This window comes from Scylla paramamosain, unplaced genomic scaffold (assembly GCF_035594125.1).
Source record: "Scylla paramamosain isolate STU-SP2022 unplaced genomic scaffold, ASM3559412v1 Contig2, whole genome shotgun sequence".
Classification (NCBI taxonomy): Eukaryota; Metazoa; Arthropoda; class Malacostraca; order Decapoda; family Portunidae; genus Scylla; species Scylla paramamosain.
Genome location: NW_026973667.1, coordinates 3,384,647 through 3,400,000, shown reverse-complemented (window position 1 = coordinate 3,400,000; position 15,354 = coordinate 3,384,647). Strand labels below are relative to the sequence as shown.

Genomic DNA, 15,354 nt, shown 5'->3' with positions numbered 1-15,354 from the left:
ACGTCTGGATTCCTCACTTTTGACCTGAGACTTGTGACCCGTGTGTTAAGGTCGACCCCCAATCTTCTGCTTTCATAACTCGGCCTGATAAGGTAAACACAAAACTGGAAACACACACACACACACACACACAAACACACCTATATTGGAGAAAATACGGCAAAAACGAAACAGAACACACACACACACACACACACACACGCACGCACACACACACCTATACTGGAGAAAACACATAAAAACGAGACAGGAAATAAAACACACACACGCACACACAAAGTTTCACCTCATTTCTTACCCAAAATATGAAGTTGAAAGTGAAAAGCGTCCATTTAACACAGGGACTGATGTAGGAGTAGTCCCTGCGCCTGGCCATGGTGTGGTAAAGGCGTAAATAAATAAGTAATGGGTCAAATATCACCTCTCTTTCTCAGCCACCACCCCTTCCTGTCACTTTCTTGTTCTGGTAACAGTCTACACAGGATTCAGGAAGACAATATGGCGCGTCTCACACAAGGGACGGTTCACTTTGTTTTCGTGTTTACAACAAAGAATACAGGTCAAATTTGTAAAATGAAGGATAAAGGAGTAAGATGATAATTCGTGTTTATTTTTCAGCCCTCCACATGCGTGATTAAAATGCCAGTCTGCTAAAATGAGATTTGTAATGTATTATCTCTGGATTTATCGCTGGCCTTGTTTATGCACGAAAATGACATGATAACAATAGCGAAATGCTTCATAATACACATATATGACTTTTATACTAAAATGATGATAAAAGACCTTAAATAGGGTCATTTAAACTACCAGTGTCTGTGACTTCCTTAATTGCTTTGTCCTTCATCTCATATCACGCCATAAGCTTTTATTTATTTTTTTTTTAGCGCTCTCTCCTGAGGAATGCATGACTGGGGTGCTTGTTATAACTGCGATGTCTGTCTTCCAGCAGCAGGGAAACAAGCAAAATGTGAAGTATTTAAGAAACTGCAGTATCTTTTTCTTTTTCTTTCTTTATTTATTTATTTTTATTTATTTTTTTTTGTGCTACTTTGGCTTGTTATCTACAGGGAAAAAAAATATCTACACCGTACTTTGCCTTGTTATCTACAAGAAAAAAATATCTACACCGTACACATTTTTATTTTGGGATGATAAATAGCATAGAGAAAATGTAATTAAAGTATCAACATTTTTTTCTCATATTCATATTGTAGCGATGAATAGCACGTACAGTACATCGGCTGAAAATGCTTAATAGAGGTCAGGATCTTTTTTCATCATCCGCCAACAAAAGTAGTCTCGGTGATTGAAATGCTCTCTGACTGATGCCTCAACCATCAAGCGAAGATATTTCAGTTCCTTGAGTACGACCTCCGATGTTAGAATCGCCGTAATATTGCTGATGATTTACGGCAAAAAGATGAAATTTGAGTTGGTTTAAATTAGAGTAAGCTGGCGAGTCATTGGAATGGATTACTGAGCCTTCAGCGACTTCTCTCTGAATGACTGGGTGAAGTGTCTCACGGTCTCTTCTTGGAACTTCGACGCTACAACAGACATTCCACTCCTGCGTCAGACTCTAACCAGACATTTTCTCTCCAAACCAGAACAAGTGTTTTCCTTGTTCTTGATGAGTACAACCTTTCTTGTTGTAGATCACAATATAAAGTGTATATTGCATACAAAAGATTCATAACACGTAGGTCGCAATATAAAATGCAGATCGCATACCAAAGATTCATGACAAGTAGATAATAAGCCAAAGTAGCATTTTTTTTTTTTTTTTATGGCGGTATTCTTGAGCAAAACCTTCAAATTGCAATAATAAATGGTGCGTTGGGCTGCCAGCTAGCTCTTCTATAGTTGGTTGAGCATGGAGGTCCTTAAAAGAGTACAGATAGTAGGGTGACACATGACAGCAGAGGAACTGTAGCCCGTACGTTGCTTTCTAAGGTCCATGTTATCAATGGCAACCCTCAACATCACTCATCAGAGACAGTGAAAGTGGTCATTGCTACGGAAGGTGTTGTGAGCGATAAATGAAGGCAGATAGGAGCGGCTGGCATCGCTGCATCCAGCTGTGGAGGGCGCCAGTGAGGCAGTGTTGCAAGTATGGATACGAAAGTATCCTTTGGATACTTTTTGATGTTACTGGCACGTTTTTACGACGATGAGCAAAAGGATACGAAATTTTATGAATGGCCAAAAATGGATACATTTTGCTACTTTTTATAGAGAATTGGATACTTTTCAATATCCACTTTATTATTTATTATTTTTGGCAAAATGTGGTTAGTTAATTTACCCTTATTTTTCTAGTAATATATTAACTACTTCGTAAGTGTGGACAATGGGGAGTTAAATGAGTAAACACGTCATGGGCTTGTTGACTCGTTCTGTTCACGTTTGAGAGTTGGGACCCGAACGTCCAGCTCCAGCCTAAGTGCTAAACTCAGTGTCTGACTGACTCTGTTTCTGAGGAAGTTAATTACACTGCTTGTGTCAGACAAATGGAATGTCTCTCTTACGCTGGCTTCAGAAAGGTAATAGTAAGATTAATTAAAGTTTGTGATAAGGTATATGAGTAGCTAACAATAACATATCGTATCATGGTTACTGTTGCTTTGATTTATTTTTTCTTCAATAGTTTACTTTTTTATGCAGACGTTAAGTTGCATATCATAAGTGTGTACAGTTAATATACTAGTTACATATATTATATAGTATTATTAAATGATTCAGGGAGGAAGGATGATGGTGAAAATAGGCGCACGGACAAACCCTCTGTCTCAGACTCTGATAATCCTGAAGCTGATCCAGATGACCCACTGGCACAGCCATCATCCTCTAGTGAAATGAGCGATGTAGGTGAAGAAGCTCCATCATCCACTCCTGGGTCTAGTGGTATTTCTGGTTAGTTAATTTACCCTTATTTTCCAGTAATTCTTTAAAACAATTAATTGTCTGAAACAAGCAAAATTAAGAAATTTTGAACTTTCGTCTATTACAGAAACCCATCCGATAACGTGAGAAATAGGTTCTGGGGGAGCTGTAGATGAAGAGGTACTATACTGTACATGCTTAACACTCAGTCACTCAGTCACAGGTAGGACTGAAGAAGGCGCTGTTGAGTTCGAGGAATCTGTCAGAGAGGTTGAAGCTGATACTTCTCTAATTGAGGATTCGGATGAATCAGAAACAGATGACAGTCAGCCACCAGCTACTGAGAAGTCTACCTCTCGTAAGCGTGTGTCAAGCCCTAGTTCATCCAAAAAGTCAACACCTCCGGAAAAGAGGATAAGGAAATATGCTATGAAGTGGTCAGAAGATCCTAAGCTTGCATGTTTCTCCAGGTATGAAGGAGATAGAGAAGAAATGAAAGGAAAACCATTTTGTAATATTTGCGCTAAATTAATTGAAGGGACAGTTTCTCATATGCATAGGCATCTGAAAACTAAATATCATACAAACTGAGCAAACTCTGTGAAATCCCCTTCTGTACCATCTCTATTTGAAAAGAAAAATCTACCTGCAAGGGATGCAGAAAAACTTAAGACTAATGTTACTCAAATTTCTTTGTGAACACAATATTTCTTTTAATGTCATGGACCATCTAATGAAAGTTTTGAAACATGGAGCCACTGATTCTCAAATTATAAAATCTGTAAGGTGTGGAAGACAAACTTCACGAGAAATAGTAGTGAAATGTATAGGCAATGAAAGCTTGAAGGAAATTGTGGCATGCTTAAAGACACACAAATATTCCATAATTGTAGATGAGAGCACTGATGTATCCACTACAAAGCAGTTAGCCATTGTTGTCAGAGTAGTGAACACTCAGCAGTGTACAGTTGAAGACAAATTTTTACAATTGCTAGATGTAGAAGATTCCAGTGCTGAAGGACTGTTTCACCTATTGAGTACTTTTTTTGATGAAAATGGCATTCCATTTGAAAATATGCTTGGATTTGCTGCTGACAATGCGTCAGTCATGATGGGGAGTATGGCTGGTTTAAAGGCAAAAATTGCTGGATAGAGTCCCTCATTTGTTTGTCAATGGATGTATTTGCCATTCATTAAATCTCTGTTCCTCTGCAGCCTGTCTTAAGCTTCCAAGTTCTGTAGAAACAGTGTAAAGATATACATAACTTCATTAATCACAGCCCTAAGAGACTGTTGAAGTTTAAGGAATTTCAACAATTTGTTAGAGTTGATGTACACAGACTTCTAAATACTAGTCAAACAAGATGGCTTTCCCTAGAATCAGTTGTTAACAGAACACTAGAACAATGGTCACCACTAATTCTTTTCTTTCAGTCAGAAGCCTTGGAATCTCAAGTACAGTCTGCAGTGCATATACTGAATGCCTTGAACAATCCTCTGTTCAAAATGTACTTTACTTTCCTTGGGTATATTCTGTCCATTATCAATAAGATGAACAGAGAATTTCCAAGTGAATCAGTCATGATACACACTGCATATTCTAACATCTGTGCCTTTTATAGGACTATTCTGAGCAATTATATAAAGAAAGACATACTAAAATCAAAGTCAGATCCATCTGAAGTGGAATTTAAAGACTGTTCCAATTTCCTGCCTGAAAATGAATGGTACTTTGGCAGCAAAGTAGAGAGTATGCTGGCAGATAAAAATGTGTTAGGGGAACTTGGATCTGAAGCTTCCAGATTTCGGGTGAGATGTCTGGATTTTTATGTAGAGCTATCAAAGCAAATCAGTAAAAGATTCAAAGGTTTGAGTGATGTACTCCCGTTGTTAAATGCCTGTGACCCTGCCATAGCAAGAGAAAATAGAGTTACAAGTCTAGTGCCACTGTTCAAAACATTTCCTCAGCTGATTAAAGAATCAGAATATGATGTTTGCAATGATGAATGGCGGTCACTTACTTTTCATGAAGATGCTTTGAGTACATCAAGTAACCCCACCGAGTTTTGGTGTTCACTACTAAAACTTAAGACTAGTGATGGAACACCTGTGTTTCCAAATCTAGCTGAGGTAATGGTAAATTTGTTAGTTCTACCACATTCTTCAGCTGCAGTGGAGAGATTTTTTTCACAAGTAAAATTAATAAAGACAGACCTAAGAAATAGACTGAACACAGAGTCAATAAATGCACTTTTGTTAAGTAAAGGTGACGGGGGAGCAGTTCCATGCTATGAATGGGAGCCAAGTTCCTTGATGATAAGATCTGCTCAAAATGTGTTCAGTGAGGCTAAGCAAAGCATATAGGTAGCCTCATAGGCAGAAAAAGAAAGTCTGCGTTTGTAGTTTTATCTTTTTTTTTTAATTAAGGTTATCAGATATTCATATTTTGTACTTTGTAGCTTAAGTTAGAGAATAACATCTTAAGTTAGATGTAGCTTAAGTTAGAGAATAAGTTGTGGAGGCTATCCAAATACAGCCTGCCATTGAAGGTATTAACAAATCTGTGTGCAATTGTAGTAGCCTACTGGCATCATTTATTTTCTCTAATGAAGTGCACTTGTACATAAATATAATGTTTTGGAAGACCCAATCAAAGGGCTTATATTAATGCTCCAAATGTGTAGTGAACAACATTTCTCCACCACTAGGCAGCAGTAAGCAGCTTGGCTGCCATTCGTATGATGTCTATAACACCATGGTAAGAAATAATTTATTTGTAATCATAGTTTTCATGAACTATAGGGCATATCGTAAAGAAAACAATATTGGGTACTTTTGGATACAATTTTGCAATGTATGCATACGTTTTGTATATTTAGGATACGTTTTTTGGACACGTTTATATTTTTCTCACTTGCAACACTGCAGTGAGGGCAAAGCAGACGAATAGACCCGTGTACAGCAAGCACTAATACTGAAAGGTAACATTCCATCTTATTTCAAACGAATTATGTTAATTATTTGTTGTTTCTCAGTCGTGGGAGCTTTGGTACATATTGCATTTTTTTCGGGGTCAGTGTTGGGAAATGTTAAGTTTGCCAGTGGTCAGCCAACACCTGAGCAAACACAAAGCCTTCCCGCGTCACGGGGCACCTAGCAGGCATCATGTTTCTGGGCTTTTATCTCCAGATTGGGTTTTTTTTTTTTTTTTTCATGTATTTAATGACAATCTGGGGATTTTGGTCTTTTTAGGAGATATTCTTGGGAATTCTGGTCGCCTTTAGGGATGTACAGCTGTTATTACCTAACACCTAAAATGATTTGTTGGCGTTTAGTAAGTGGCAGTGCGCAGGCCACCACCAGCTACCTGAGTCAACAACATTGAAGTTTGAGGCAATCCTGTGCAGCGATCAGGATCAGCGGCTGCGCAGGCTTGGCCTCAGCTGAGTCAGCCAGTTGTCAGTTTGTTTACATCCAAAGAAGAGGGAGATGGCAGACACACAGTGGTCTTCTAGGAAAGCCTCAGGAACACACTGGTGGTCGAGTGCCACAAAATAAGAAAGCAGAGCTAAGAAATGCGCGAAGGAAGGCAGGAGAGTGACCGAAGAGGCGACTCAGAGCGTGCAGTAACTCAGGAAGTAAGCCAGCCAGACTGTAAAGGCAGCACGTCTGCTTACCTAGTGCAGCTTGTTTCACTGTTTTCAAGTGGTTATTGAGGCACTGCTCTCCTCCACTCACCAGCACCAGCAGACCTCCTGCCTGGCTGCCACCACCGCGGCCAGCCCCCAGACGCCCCACCACGCCAGCAGGGGCCTCTCCGGCACGGGACAGTCTGATCGGCTGACCGTCACTGGTAAATATTTTAACTACCCACCACAACAGCGGACACACTATTTATTTGTTTACTGTCATTATTTTTTTTTTCCTTGTAGAGATTTTGGTGTTTTTAATTAATCACAATAATTTTTGTTGCAATTTTGTTCTTATCCTTGCTCCTCGAACCCCCCGCAGACACTGATGGTTGGCAATGAAATGAACAACGGTCAACACAAAACGTGCCCAAATCAAGCATATTAAAAAAATAAATAAATAAATTGAAAATAAAAAGAGTAGTAGTAGTATTAGAATTATTGTTATTCTCATTATTATTATTATTACCGTCACAAAAACTATAAGTTTAAAGAGCAACCAATGAACTGAAAGTATGGAACTAGCTGAAATGAGAGAGAGAGAGAGTGAGTGTTGGGGCGGCTCGATCTGCTACCATTGACAAGGATGCACTCTGATCACTGGCAGCAGTGTTGCCGTGGTCTTCCACCACGACACTCTTAGGTGTTAACATACCTAACCTAACCTAATGGGGGCCACTGCCCCATAGGAGTGGCACTTAATTTGTGAGGGACAGTGGTCAGGGAGCCAGGAGGCTGGAGGGAGTGCAGGCCTGGCCTAGTGTTGCAAGGAAGGGGCAGGAAGCAGGGTGTGTGTTGCAGGCAGGGGCAGTGTGTAGCCTAGTGTTGCAAGGAAGGGTCAGGAAGCAGGGTGTGTGTTGCAGGCAGGGGCAGTGTGTAGCCTAGTGTTGCAAGGAAGGGGCAGGAAGCAGGGTGTGTTGCAGGCAGGGGCAGTGTGTTAAGCAGCCCTTGGCCCAGTGTGTGCTGACTGTTGCTGTTGTTCCAGGTACCAGGCAGAGTCCAGGCTGCACGCCCTGCTTGCCGCCAACCAATCTTGTTGTGTCCATGGCGTGTGCTGGTGGGAGTGGTGCTGTGGTGGAGGTCGTGAGGCCGGGCAGTAGCATGAGTGGCCAGCAGCAGCAGCAGCAGCAGCCGCAGCCAGCCTCAGGTGTGGGGAGGCACAGGCATGGTGGCAAGAATCACCTGGAGACAGGCAGCTCCGTCCACAGAGGAGAGAGCAAGTTTGAGTGCCAGCAGTGTGACAAAACTTTTGTATTCAGACAAGGCCTTGACTACCACATTCTGACACACAGTGGTGTTAGAAAATATGAGTGTGGCGAGTGTGGGAGGAAGTTTTCCCTCACCTCACACACTGTGATACACAGTGGTGCTAGAAATTATGAGTGTAATGAGTGTGGCAGGAAATTTATCAGTAAGTCTAACCTCACCAGACACACCCTGACACACAGTGGTGTTAGAAATTATGAGTGTGATGAATGTGGCAGGAAATTTACCAGAAAGTCTATCCTCACCACACACACCCTGACACACAGTGGTGTTAGAAATTATGAGTGTGGTGAGTGTGGGAAGAAATTTACCAGAAAGTCTCACCTCACCACACACACCCTGATACACAGTGGTGTTAGAAATTATGAGTGTTATGAGTGTGGGAGGAAGTTTATTTCAAAATCTGTCCTCACTGCACACATCCTGACACACAGTGATATTAGAAATTATGAATGTGATAAGTGTGGCAGGAAGTTTACCAGAAAGTCTCACCTCACCAGACACACCGTGACACACAATGGTGTTAGAAATTATGAGTGTGATGAGTGTGGCAAAAGATTTGGCACCACATATCATCTCAATCAACACGTCTTCAGACACACTGGCTTGAGAGAGTTTAAGTGTGATGTTTGTGGCAAGTGTTTCAAGACAAAGGGTGATATTGCCCACCACATGAGGATCCACTTCTGAGGTGGTGTGTTGTGTGTGGATGTGTGGGGCCACACCCATGCCTGTGGTGGTGGCGGTGGTGGTGGTGTGAGGGAGTAACAGCCCCAGCAGTTGTTTTGTTGGCAGTGCAGGTGTGACCTTCAATAAATGTGTGTGTCTAACATAACGCCAAGTTCTTTTCCGTTTTGAGTGGTGGTGTGTGAGTTCCCTGTGTTTGGTGTTTGGTGCACAGTCGTGGTGGCCACAAGCACCGCCCCCAACACTTGCTTCACTGTATCTGAGCAGCCGCGTCCCTCACCACCCTGCCAGCCTGTCTTGCGTGCACTGGGTGTGCCTGAGCCGTCGTGCAGACGCTGGGGCACGGCCGTGGCAGTCTTCGGCAAGCACGGGCGTCTGGCGTGGTGGTGTAAGAATGCACGTCGTGTCTTTTGTATCAGTTAGGAAGAGCAGGGGACCCAGCACAGAGCCCTGGGGCTCCCTGCCGTGCACCTTCACTCTGCTGGACGCTGCTGCATGTACTATTGTGCCTCTACATGCTGCACCTGCTGGAGGTGTTTCAGCGGTACAAGGACTGTGGCGAGGGTGACACAGGCAGAATTCTCAGGATACAAAAAGACATGTTATCAATGTCTGTCGTATTTCTCTATTCATTCCTTTGTTCTCTTCTGTGCATACTAATGTTATCAATCTCATATTTCTTTATTCACTTGTTTCTTCTCTTCTCTCTATACAAGTGTTATCAGTCAATCGGCCTCAGTTCTTTATTTTACTTTACTGGCCAAGAACACATTACGTTGTACAGTCTTGGCGTTACAATGTTAACACTTACGGAAGAAGAAAAAAATAAATAAACAAAATAAAATAAATACAGTATATATATATATATATATATATATATATATATATATATATATATATATATATATATATATATATATATATATATATATATATATATAGTACAACAGCCGGGGAAATTAAATGCATAAAAAAAAATGAAAAAAAAAATTAGGAAAGAAGTAAACAAAAAAACTAGCGAATTAATTTGACAGTATAAAAACCCTGACACACACACACACACACACACACACACACACACACACGAGTTCAGCATTTTCATCACCCTGGCACACAGTAGCAGGTTGTCTCATCAGCACTGAACTAACAGGGATGCAAACTACAGTACAACAAATAATACAAGTGGTGTACAGCATTCTCTCCTTCTCAGTACAACAAATAATACAAGTGATGTACAACATTCTCTCTCTCTCTCTCTCTCTCTCTCTCTCAAAAATGTTATGTGGAGTGTGAAACATTTTTTATTTGTTTATTTATTTATTTTTTGGGTTGGTCTTTGTACTGCTATCAAAGAGTCTATTCTAAAGTTAGTCACCCACTCTCTCTCTCTCTCTCTCTCATTTTTTTTTTTCATGCATTAATTTATATTTCTTACACATTATTTATTATTATCACTTGCTTTCTCTCTATATTCTTGGCAATTAATCATTCCACTTCTTATTTTTTCTTCATTTGTTTATCTCTTTTTTCTTCTTTTCTGGCACCACTTTAATTTTTTTTTCTTTTTCATGTTTATCTTACCCTTTCTTTTCTGGCAATATTTTCATTATCTTTTTTTTCATCTGTTTATCTTGCCTTTTCTTTCTGTCAATATTTTCATTATGTAATTTTTTTATTTTCATTTATCTTGGCTTCTCTTTTCTGTTAATATTTTCATTAACTTTTTTTCCATCAATTTACACATTTCCCTTTTTGTGCTTTTAATTTTTTTTTTCTCATTTCTTCTTTTCCCTCTCTTTATACTTTTGACAATTAATTCTCTCACCTTCTTTTTTTCTTTTCACTTTTTCCTCTCTTCATACTGTCGACAATTAATCTTTTCATTGACACTCCAGTTTTTCCGGCAATTGTGCACAGTTTCCGTTGAGAGGTGAGTGAGCCGGACACCAGTGGTCACACAGCTCTTGTAAGTGTAGAGGAAAGGGAGCTATGAAGAGAGAGGGGTGGGGTGTCTCAGGGGAGGGAGAAGGCAGGTGTTGAAGGAAGATTATTAAAGCAAATTGAAAATGACAAAATACAGACTGGCTTGAACTGTAACATTACAAGACAAGGTAAATCTTTGAATCCCTTGTTGTTTATCTCATCCTCCAGACTCTTGCTGCTCCCTAAACATAACAAAAAAGTAATCCTAATGACAATAGTAAATTAAAAGAATGATCAATTGTGTAAACTGGAAGACAAGCCAAATAATTACTTGAATCAACTTATCTAATCTTACAAACTCTGCTTTTCCTTCCTTGTGCGCTAATTAAACTGACAACTAAAGCATTAAATTAACTGTGTCTTTCCTTACCTCTCTCTCTCTCTCTCTCTCTCAAAAATGTTATGCAGAGTGAAACATTTTTTTCTTTATTTTTTTCATTGTTCTTTGTACTATCAAAGTGTCTATTCTTAAAAGTCAGTCAAGCATTCTCCTCTCCCACCCTCATCTTCACAATTTATAAACACCAAGTCGTCTTTCTTTGTACATCGAGACGACAAAATCATCGCCTCTCTTCTCTTTGTACCTCCCTTCGTTGCTACATTCATTCGCTCATTCATTAATTTTCAAACACCAATTTCTTCCTTTGTACTTCTCCTTGTACTGTGTTGAGGCAGCTGACGTGTCCCTAAGGCACGCTGGTACATGTAAACAAACTGCTATGGAATGAAATGGTTTTGTACAGTGAAGTTCGTAAGTCCTGAACACTGCTATCATTCCCTACTACTCAGACGGGTTTATGGATGGGGATGATAGGTGGAAATAGGTAGGTATATTTCATACAGGGACTGCCACGTGTAAGCCCGGTCGCTTCATGCAGCTTCCCTTATTTCTTATGTTCTTATGTACTACTGTGCTTGTCTCCTGTCACAGTCTTTAGGGCCATAGTCTGCAACACTTCAGCACTGCACCTCCACTACTTTCCAAAGGGTCTAGTTGAAGTGACACATGTTTTCAAGGTGTTTTTACAGTTCTAGTGACAGATTAACATTTCTACATTATTAACAGGTGAAACACTCTTGAGAACCTGGCTAATCTCTGTGGCCTTGGAAAACAGTCATAATGAGAGCAGAGCATTACAGAATATTGGCCTTGTGCTATGATCTCTTGGAAATCTGAGCTGTTGGGGGCTAGAGGCTGTCACAGGAGTTAAAACTGTTAGCAAATTATGAGACACAACACCGAAGAAACACAGAAGACATGGTGAAGCTGAGAACACGAACACTGGTGGAGATGTGGCAGTGTGGCAGAGGTAGAAAGATGCTGGATGTGGAATGCTGAGGTGTGCTGCCCCAAGGAGATTCTGGTTTGTGTGTGATGGTGAGTGACTTGATGATGATGATGATGATGATGATGATGATGATGATGAAGAGTGTGTGTATTTTGAAGGGCATCTGTGTTGTGCAGGTGTGGAGAGTTGAGCCACACCTGCCAGGCTGGGGTTTGTACTGGTGGAGTGTGGGAAGTGAACACAGGTTTGTACTGTGGGTGTGTGGCAGGCAGGGACCAGGACGAGTGGTGCTAGGTGGTGTCTGGCAGGGTGTGCTGCTCTCCCATCTGTCCTCCTTCTCTTGCCTCACCCTGCTTCCCTTCCTCTCTTGCCTCCTCCTGCTCTCCTTCCTCCCCCGTGTCCTGTGCCGCCCGCTGCCCTGCCTGGCCGGCCTGCAGCACAGTGAGGTACTGGTTGGTGTAGTACATGTGGGCGCCATCCTCCCGTGTCCAGTCCCGCAGCGGGCGGGTGCTGCGGTAGGGGTTGGGGAGCGCCAGGGACACCTGCACCTCTGGCTTGGCCCTCCTGAGGGCAGCCAGGTCCCTCTGTGCCTCTGAGTGGTTGAAGGAGGTGAAGGCAAGGGGCGCAGCGTCGTCGGCCATGAGGGTAAAGGAGTCTGGCCAGGTGTCCCCCTCGTCCCCCTCCCACTCGTGGAAGCCACAGTTGAAGGCCAAGCGCAGGGTGGGGGGGGTGGCTGCCGCAGTGGCCTGGGGCAGGTTGTGGTACAGGGCACGACGGCACTCCACCACCAGCTGCCGGTCCTTGTCCCTGCACTGCTGGCACAGAGCGGCCCTGTGGCACCCCTGTGGGCCGCCCAGCCCTGGCCCCACCAGCAACACATGCAGGCGGGCCAGGACTGGCAGGCGATGCATCAAGTACTCCCAGGGGGCGGCCACACGGGGCTCCCGGCCATCCTCCGCCCCCACCACATGCAGGGTAAGGACGGGTGCCGTGGCCAGGCCTGGCCACACCTGCTGCAGCACGTAGAGGGCTGTGAGGGGGAAGGTGAGGCTCTCTGAGGCCCCAGCGACAGCCACGGGCCGCAGCCTGCTGGCCAGGGAGAGGATGTGCTTCTCCATGGTGGGGGCCAGGGGGCGGTACTCCTGGTCCAGGGCGGTGGGCAGTGTGATGGCCTCCCTGTTCTTGGCCTGCTGGTTGCAGCAGGAGCACAGCTTGTACAGCTCACACCACTGCCGGTGCTGCTCCCGGTCCTCCCGAAGGTGGTCGTGGCAGCAGTAGTACACGCCACAACAGTCCGGGCAGCAGCCGGACCCTGCCCCCAGCGGCCCCGTCATGCCACACACCTCGCACAGCCGCGGGAAGAGCAGCGCCTCCTCCTCGTGGCGGTGCAGGCGCCGCCCCAGTGCCAGGCTGGCCGTCACGCGCAGACCAGCCAGGAACTCTCGCTGCCGCTGCAGTCGCTCCTCGTCGCTGGCACCCGCCGCCGCCACCAGTGCCATCTGCAGTGCCCCACCGCCGCCTGGCACCTTGTACAGCTCACAGAACAGCCTGCACCACACACCACACACCAAATAGTTCAGCCTGCACCACACACCACAAACTCAACATGCACCACACACCACATACTCAGCCACCACCACCACACACCACACACTCAGCCTGCACCACACACCACACTCAGGCCACCACCACACACCACACACACACACATACCACCACAGACTTCAATTCTGAACATCCTCCTATGTGGCCTTGTTTTTCCCCTATTTTTCATTGCTATTGGCCAGTGCCCCTCTTACAAGGAAAAAAGGAAAGAGAGAAATGAGATGTAATGATGGTGTGCAAGACTGAAGAATGAGGGAAGGAGGTGAGGCAGATGAAGCACTATGTGGAGCAGGAACCACCACCTCCACCACCAACAGGATACAATCAGAGAGAGAGAGAGAGAGAGAAAGGAAGGAAGGAAGGAAAGAAAAAAAACAAGAAAAATGAGATACTGGATTCAACTCTCTCTCTCTCTCTCTCTCTCTCTCTCTCTCTCTCTCTTAAATCTACTTTTGTATATAAATCTTTCTGTGATGTCTCAAATATCAACCCTCCACACACACACACACACACACTTACTTATGATTAGGCCAGTCCCTCGCCTGACATCCACGGTGGCAGTACATGACCAGATGGCACTGACTGCAGCGGTACAGAGGTGCAGCACACAGGTTTGGAAAGTTACACCCGTGACAGATACCGGGGTAATGGAAGCGGTGCCCCGACCCTCCTGACCCGCCGCTCGATCCTGCTGTCAGTCCTGTACCACTCATCTTACTCTCATGTCCTTCCTCTTGCCTTCCTTCCTTCCCTGCTGGCTTCCTTCCTTCCTTTCCTTGCTTCCTTCCTTCTGTCCTTTCCTTGTGTCTGTAACGAGGTGACTTTTTCAGCTGGGGTTCTTGAAAGATGCCTTGGCTGGTAGAACACTGACGTATCTAGCACATAATAATAATGATAATAATAATAATAATAATAATAATAATAATAATAATAATAATAATAATAATGCTTCACTGCTCAGAGAATTTGTCTTGTGTTTGTTTTAAGTGCAAAGTTAGTGGCTTCAATTGGTTAGGGTAGCGTAGCGGGGAGGGAGGGGGGGGGGGAGCAGCGGATAGTCCCTGTTGACCGTTTTTTCAAGAATTTCCTAGAGGCGGTGTTTTTCATCTTAGATTTTCGAGGTTTCCCAAATTTGGCTTATTTACAACATCCCCGCCCCCTCTCCCACGCCCACCCCGCTGCCACGCCAGGTCCCCACGCCCGCCAATCTTGCAGCAAGGCGACAACACATCATGAAAAGCTAAGAGTAAGACCTGCCTTGTGCTGCAATATCCTGTAACTTGCCTTGCAGCACTCACAGCAGACTGACATAACAAGGCAGGGACAGCAGGCAGCAGCAGCAGGGACAGGCTGGGGTGCACACCTGCTGGCTTCTACTACGCCTAAATAACCTAACACAAGCGACACACTCAGACAGACACACATACATGTCTTAACCACACTCCACTAGCAGGTAACAGTAATTCCATGATGCAACATGTCAAATATTTCATCAAAACTCGCTTACTTTGGTCCGCTTCAGTTGTCCGCGACCACAGCCACACTCACCCACCACTCCTACGCCTGCTCACAACACACTACCGCCTAGCAACTTCGCGGCGGCCCAGCGTTGCCAGATTGTTTTGGCCATATTATCGTACTACGCAGGTTGAAATTATTGTACTTCTGGTAAAATTATATATATATATATATATATATATATATATATATATATATATATATATATATATATATATATATATATATATATATATATATATATATACATATATAATTATCCAAATATTATGCAAAACTGCCACTTTCCAAATACAGCAGAATTTAGGTTATATATATATATATATATATATATATATATATATATATATATATATAGAGAGAGAGAGAGAGAGAGAGAGAGAGAGAGAGAGAGAGAGAGAGAGAGAGAGAGAGAGAGAGAGAGAGAGAGA

General features: G+C 43.3%; 4 protein-coding genes across 9 annotated transcripts in view; 2 read left to right on the top strand and 2 right to left on the bottom strand.

The window, feature by feature from the left end:
• Positions 1 to 488, bottom strand: part of LOC135096026 (tetraspanin-33-like) — an 11,076-nt gene extending 10,588 nt beyond the window's left edge. Inside the window, exon 1 of the mRNA XM_063997214.1 lies at positions 299 to 488. Coding sequence (XP_063853284.1) covers positions 299 to 376 — 78 coding nt within the window. The 5' untranslated portion in view covers positions 377 to 488. The remainder of the gene's footprint in view (positions 1 to 298) is intronic.
• A 1,905-nt stretch (positions 489 to 2,393) lies between these two features.
• Positions 2,394 to 8,673, top strand: LOC135096025 (zinc finger protein 708-like). Of its 5 annotated transcripts, XM_063997211.1 has the most exons (5): positions 2,394 to 2,546; positions 2,746 to 2,916; positions 3,014 to 3,356; positions 6,628 to 6,739; positions 7,561 to 8,673. In XM_063997211.1, the coding sequence occupies exons 3-5, from the start codon at positions 3,345 to 3,347 to the stop codon at positions 8,529 to 8,531; spliced, it is 1,095 nt and encodes a 364-aa protein (XP_063853281.1). In that variant the 5' UTR covers positions 2,394 to 2,546; positions 2,746 to 2,916; positions 3,014 to 3,344; the 3' UTR covers positions 8,532 to 8,673. The 5 variants fall into 5 exon arrangements, with proteins under 5 accessions (XP_063853281.1, XP_063853280.1, XP_063853283.1 ...); XM_063997210.1 differs by lacking the exons at positions 2,746 to 2,916; positions 3,014 to 3,356 and having other exon boundaries at positions 2,415 to 2,546; XM_063997212.1 differs by lacking the exons at positions 2,394 to 2,546; positions 2,746 to 2,916 and having other exon boundaries at positions 2,932 to 3,356.
• On the top strand, positions 3,363 to 6,463 carry LOC135096023 (uncharacterized). The gene is given in 4 exon segments (XM_063997205.1): positions 3,363 to 4,021; positions 4,023 to 4,132; positions 4,134 to 5,867; positions 6,222 to 6,463. Coding segments are annotated over 3 exon segments (1,707 nt in total). The 5' UTR covers positions 3,363 to 3,541; the 3' UTR covers positions 5,251 to 5,867; positions 6,222 to 6,463.
• Positions 8,674 to 9,895: 1,222 nt separating the features above from the next.
• LOC135096024 (uncharacterized) lies at positions 9,896 to 15,007 on the bottom strand. Of its 2 annotated transcripts, none has more exons than XM_063997206.1 (3): positions 14,913 to 15,007; positions 13,925 to 14,212; positions 9,896 to 13,348 (listed from the first exon to the last, which is right to left on the bottom strand). In XM_063997206.1, exons 2-3 carry the CDS (start codon positions 14,116 to 14,118, stop codon positions 12,091 to 12,093), a joined length of 1,452 nt encoding a protein of 483 aa, XP_063853276.1. In that variant the 5' UTR covers positions 14,119 to 14,212; positions 14,913 to 15,007; the 3' UTR covers positions 9,896 to 12,090. The 2 variants fall into 2 exon arrangements, with proteins under 2 accessions (XP_063853276.1, XP_063853277.1); XM_063997207.1 differs by having other exon boundaries at positions 13,925 to 14,280; positions 14,913 to 14,997.
• Between the last annotated feature and the right edge of the window lie 347 nt (positions 15,008 to 15,354).

Coding starts and splice junctions, on each gene's coding strand:
- LOC135096024 (XM_063997206.1), bottom strand. CDS start 14,118: ATGAGTGGTACAGGACTGACAGCAGGATCGAGCGGCGGGTCAGGAGGG. Junction 13,349..13,924: donor AGGGACTGGCCTAATCATAA/GTAAGTGTGTGT, acceptor TGTGTGGTGCAG/GCTGTTCTGTGAGCTGTACA.
- LOC135096025 (XM_063997208.1), top strand. CDS start 6,462: ATGCGCGAAGGAAGGCAGGAGAGTGACCGAAGAGGCGACTCAGAGCGT. Junction 6,525..6,627: donor AGCGTGCAGTAACTCAGGAA/GTAAGCCAGCCA, acceptor TCCACTCACCAG/CACCAGCAGACCTCCTGCCT. Junction 6,740..7,560: donor TGATCGGCTGACCGTCACTG/GTAAATATTTTA, acceptor CTGTTGTTCCAG/GTACCAGGCAGAGTCCAGGC.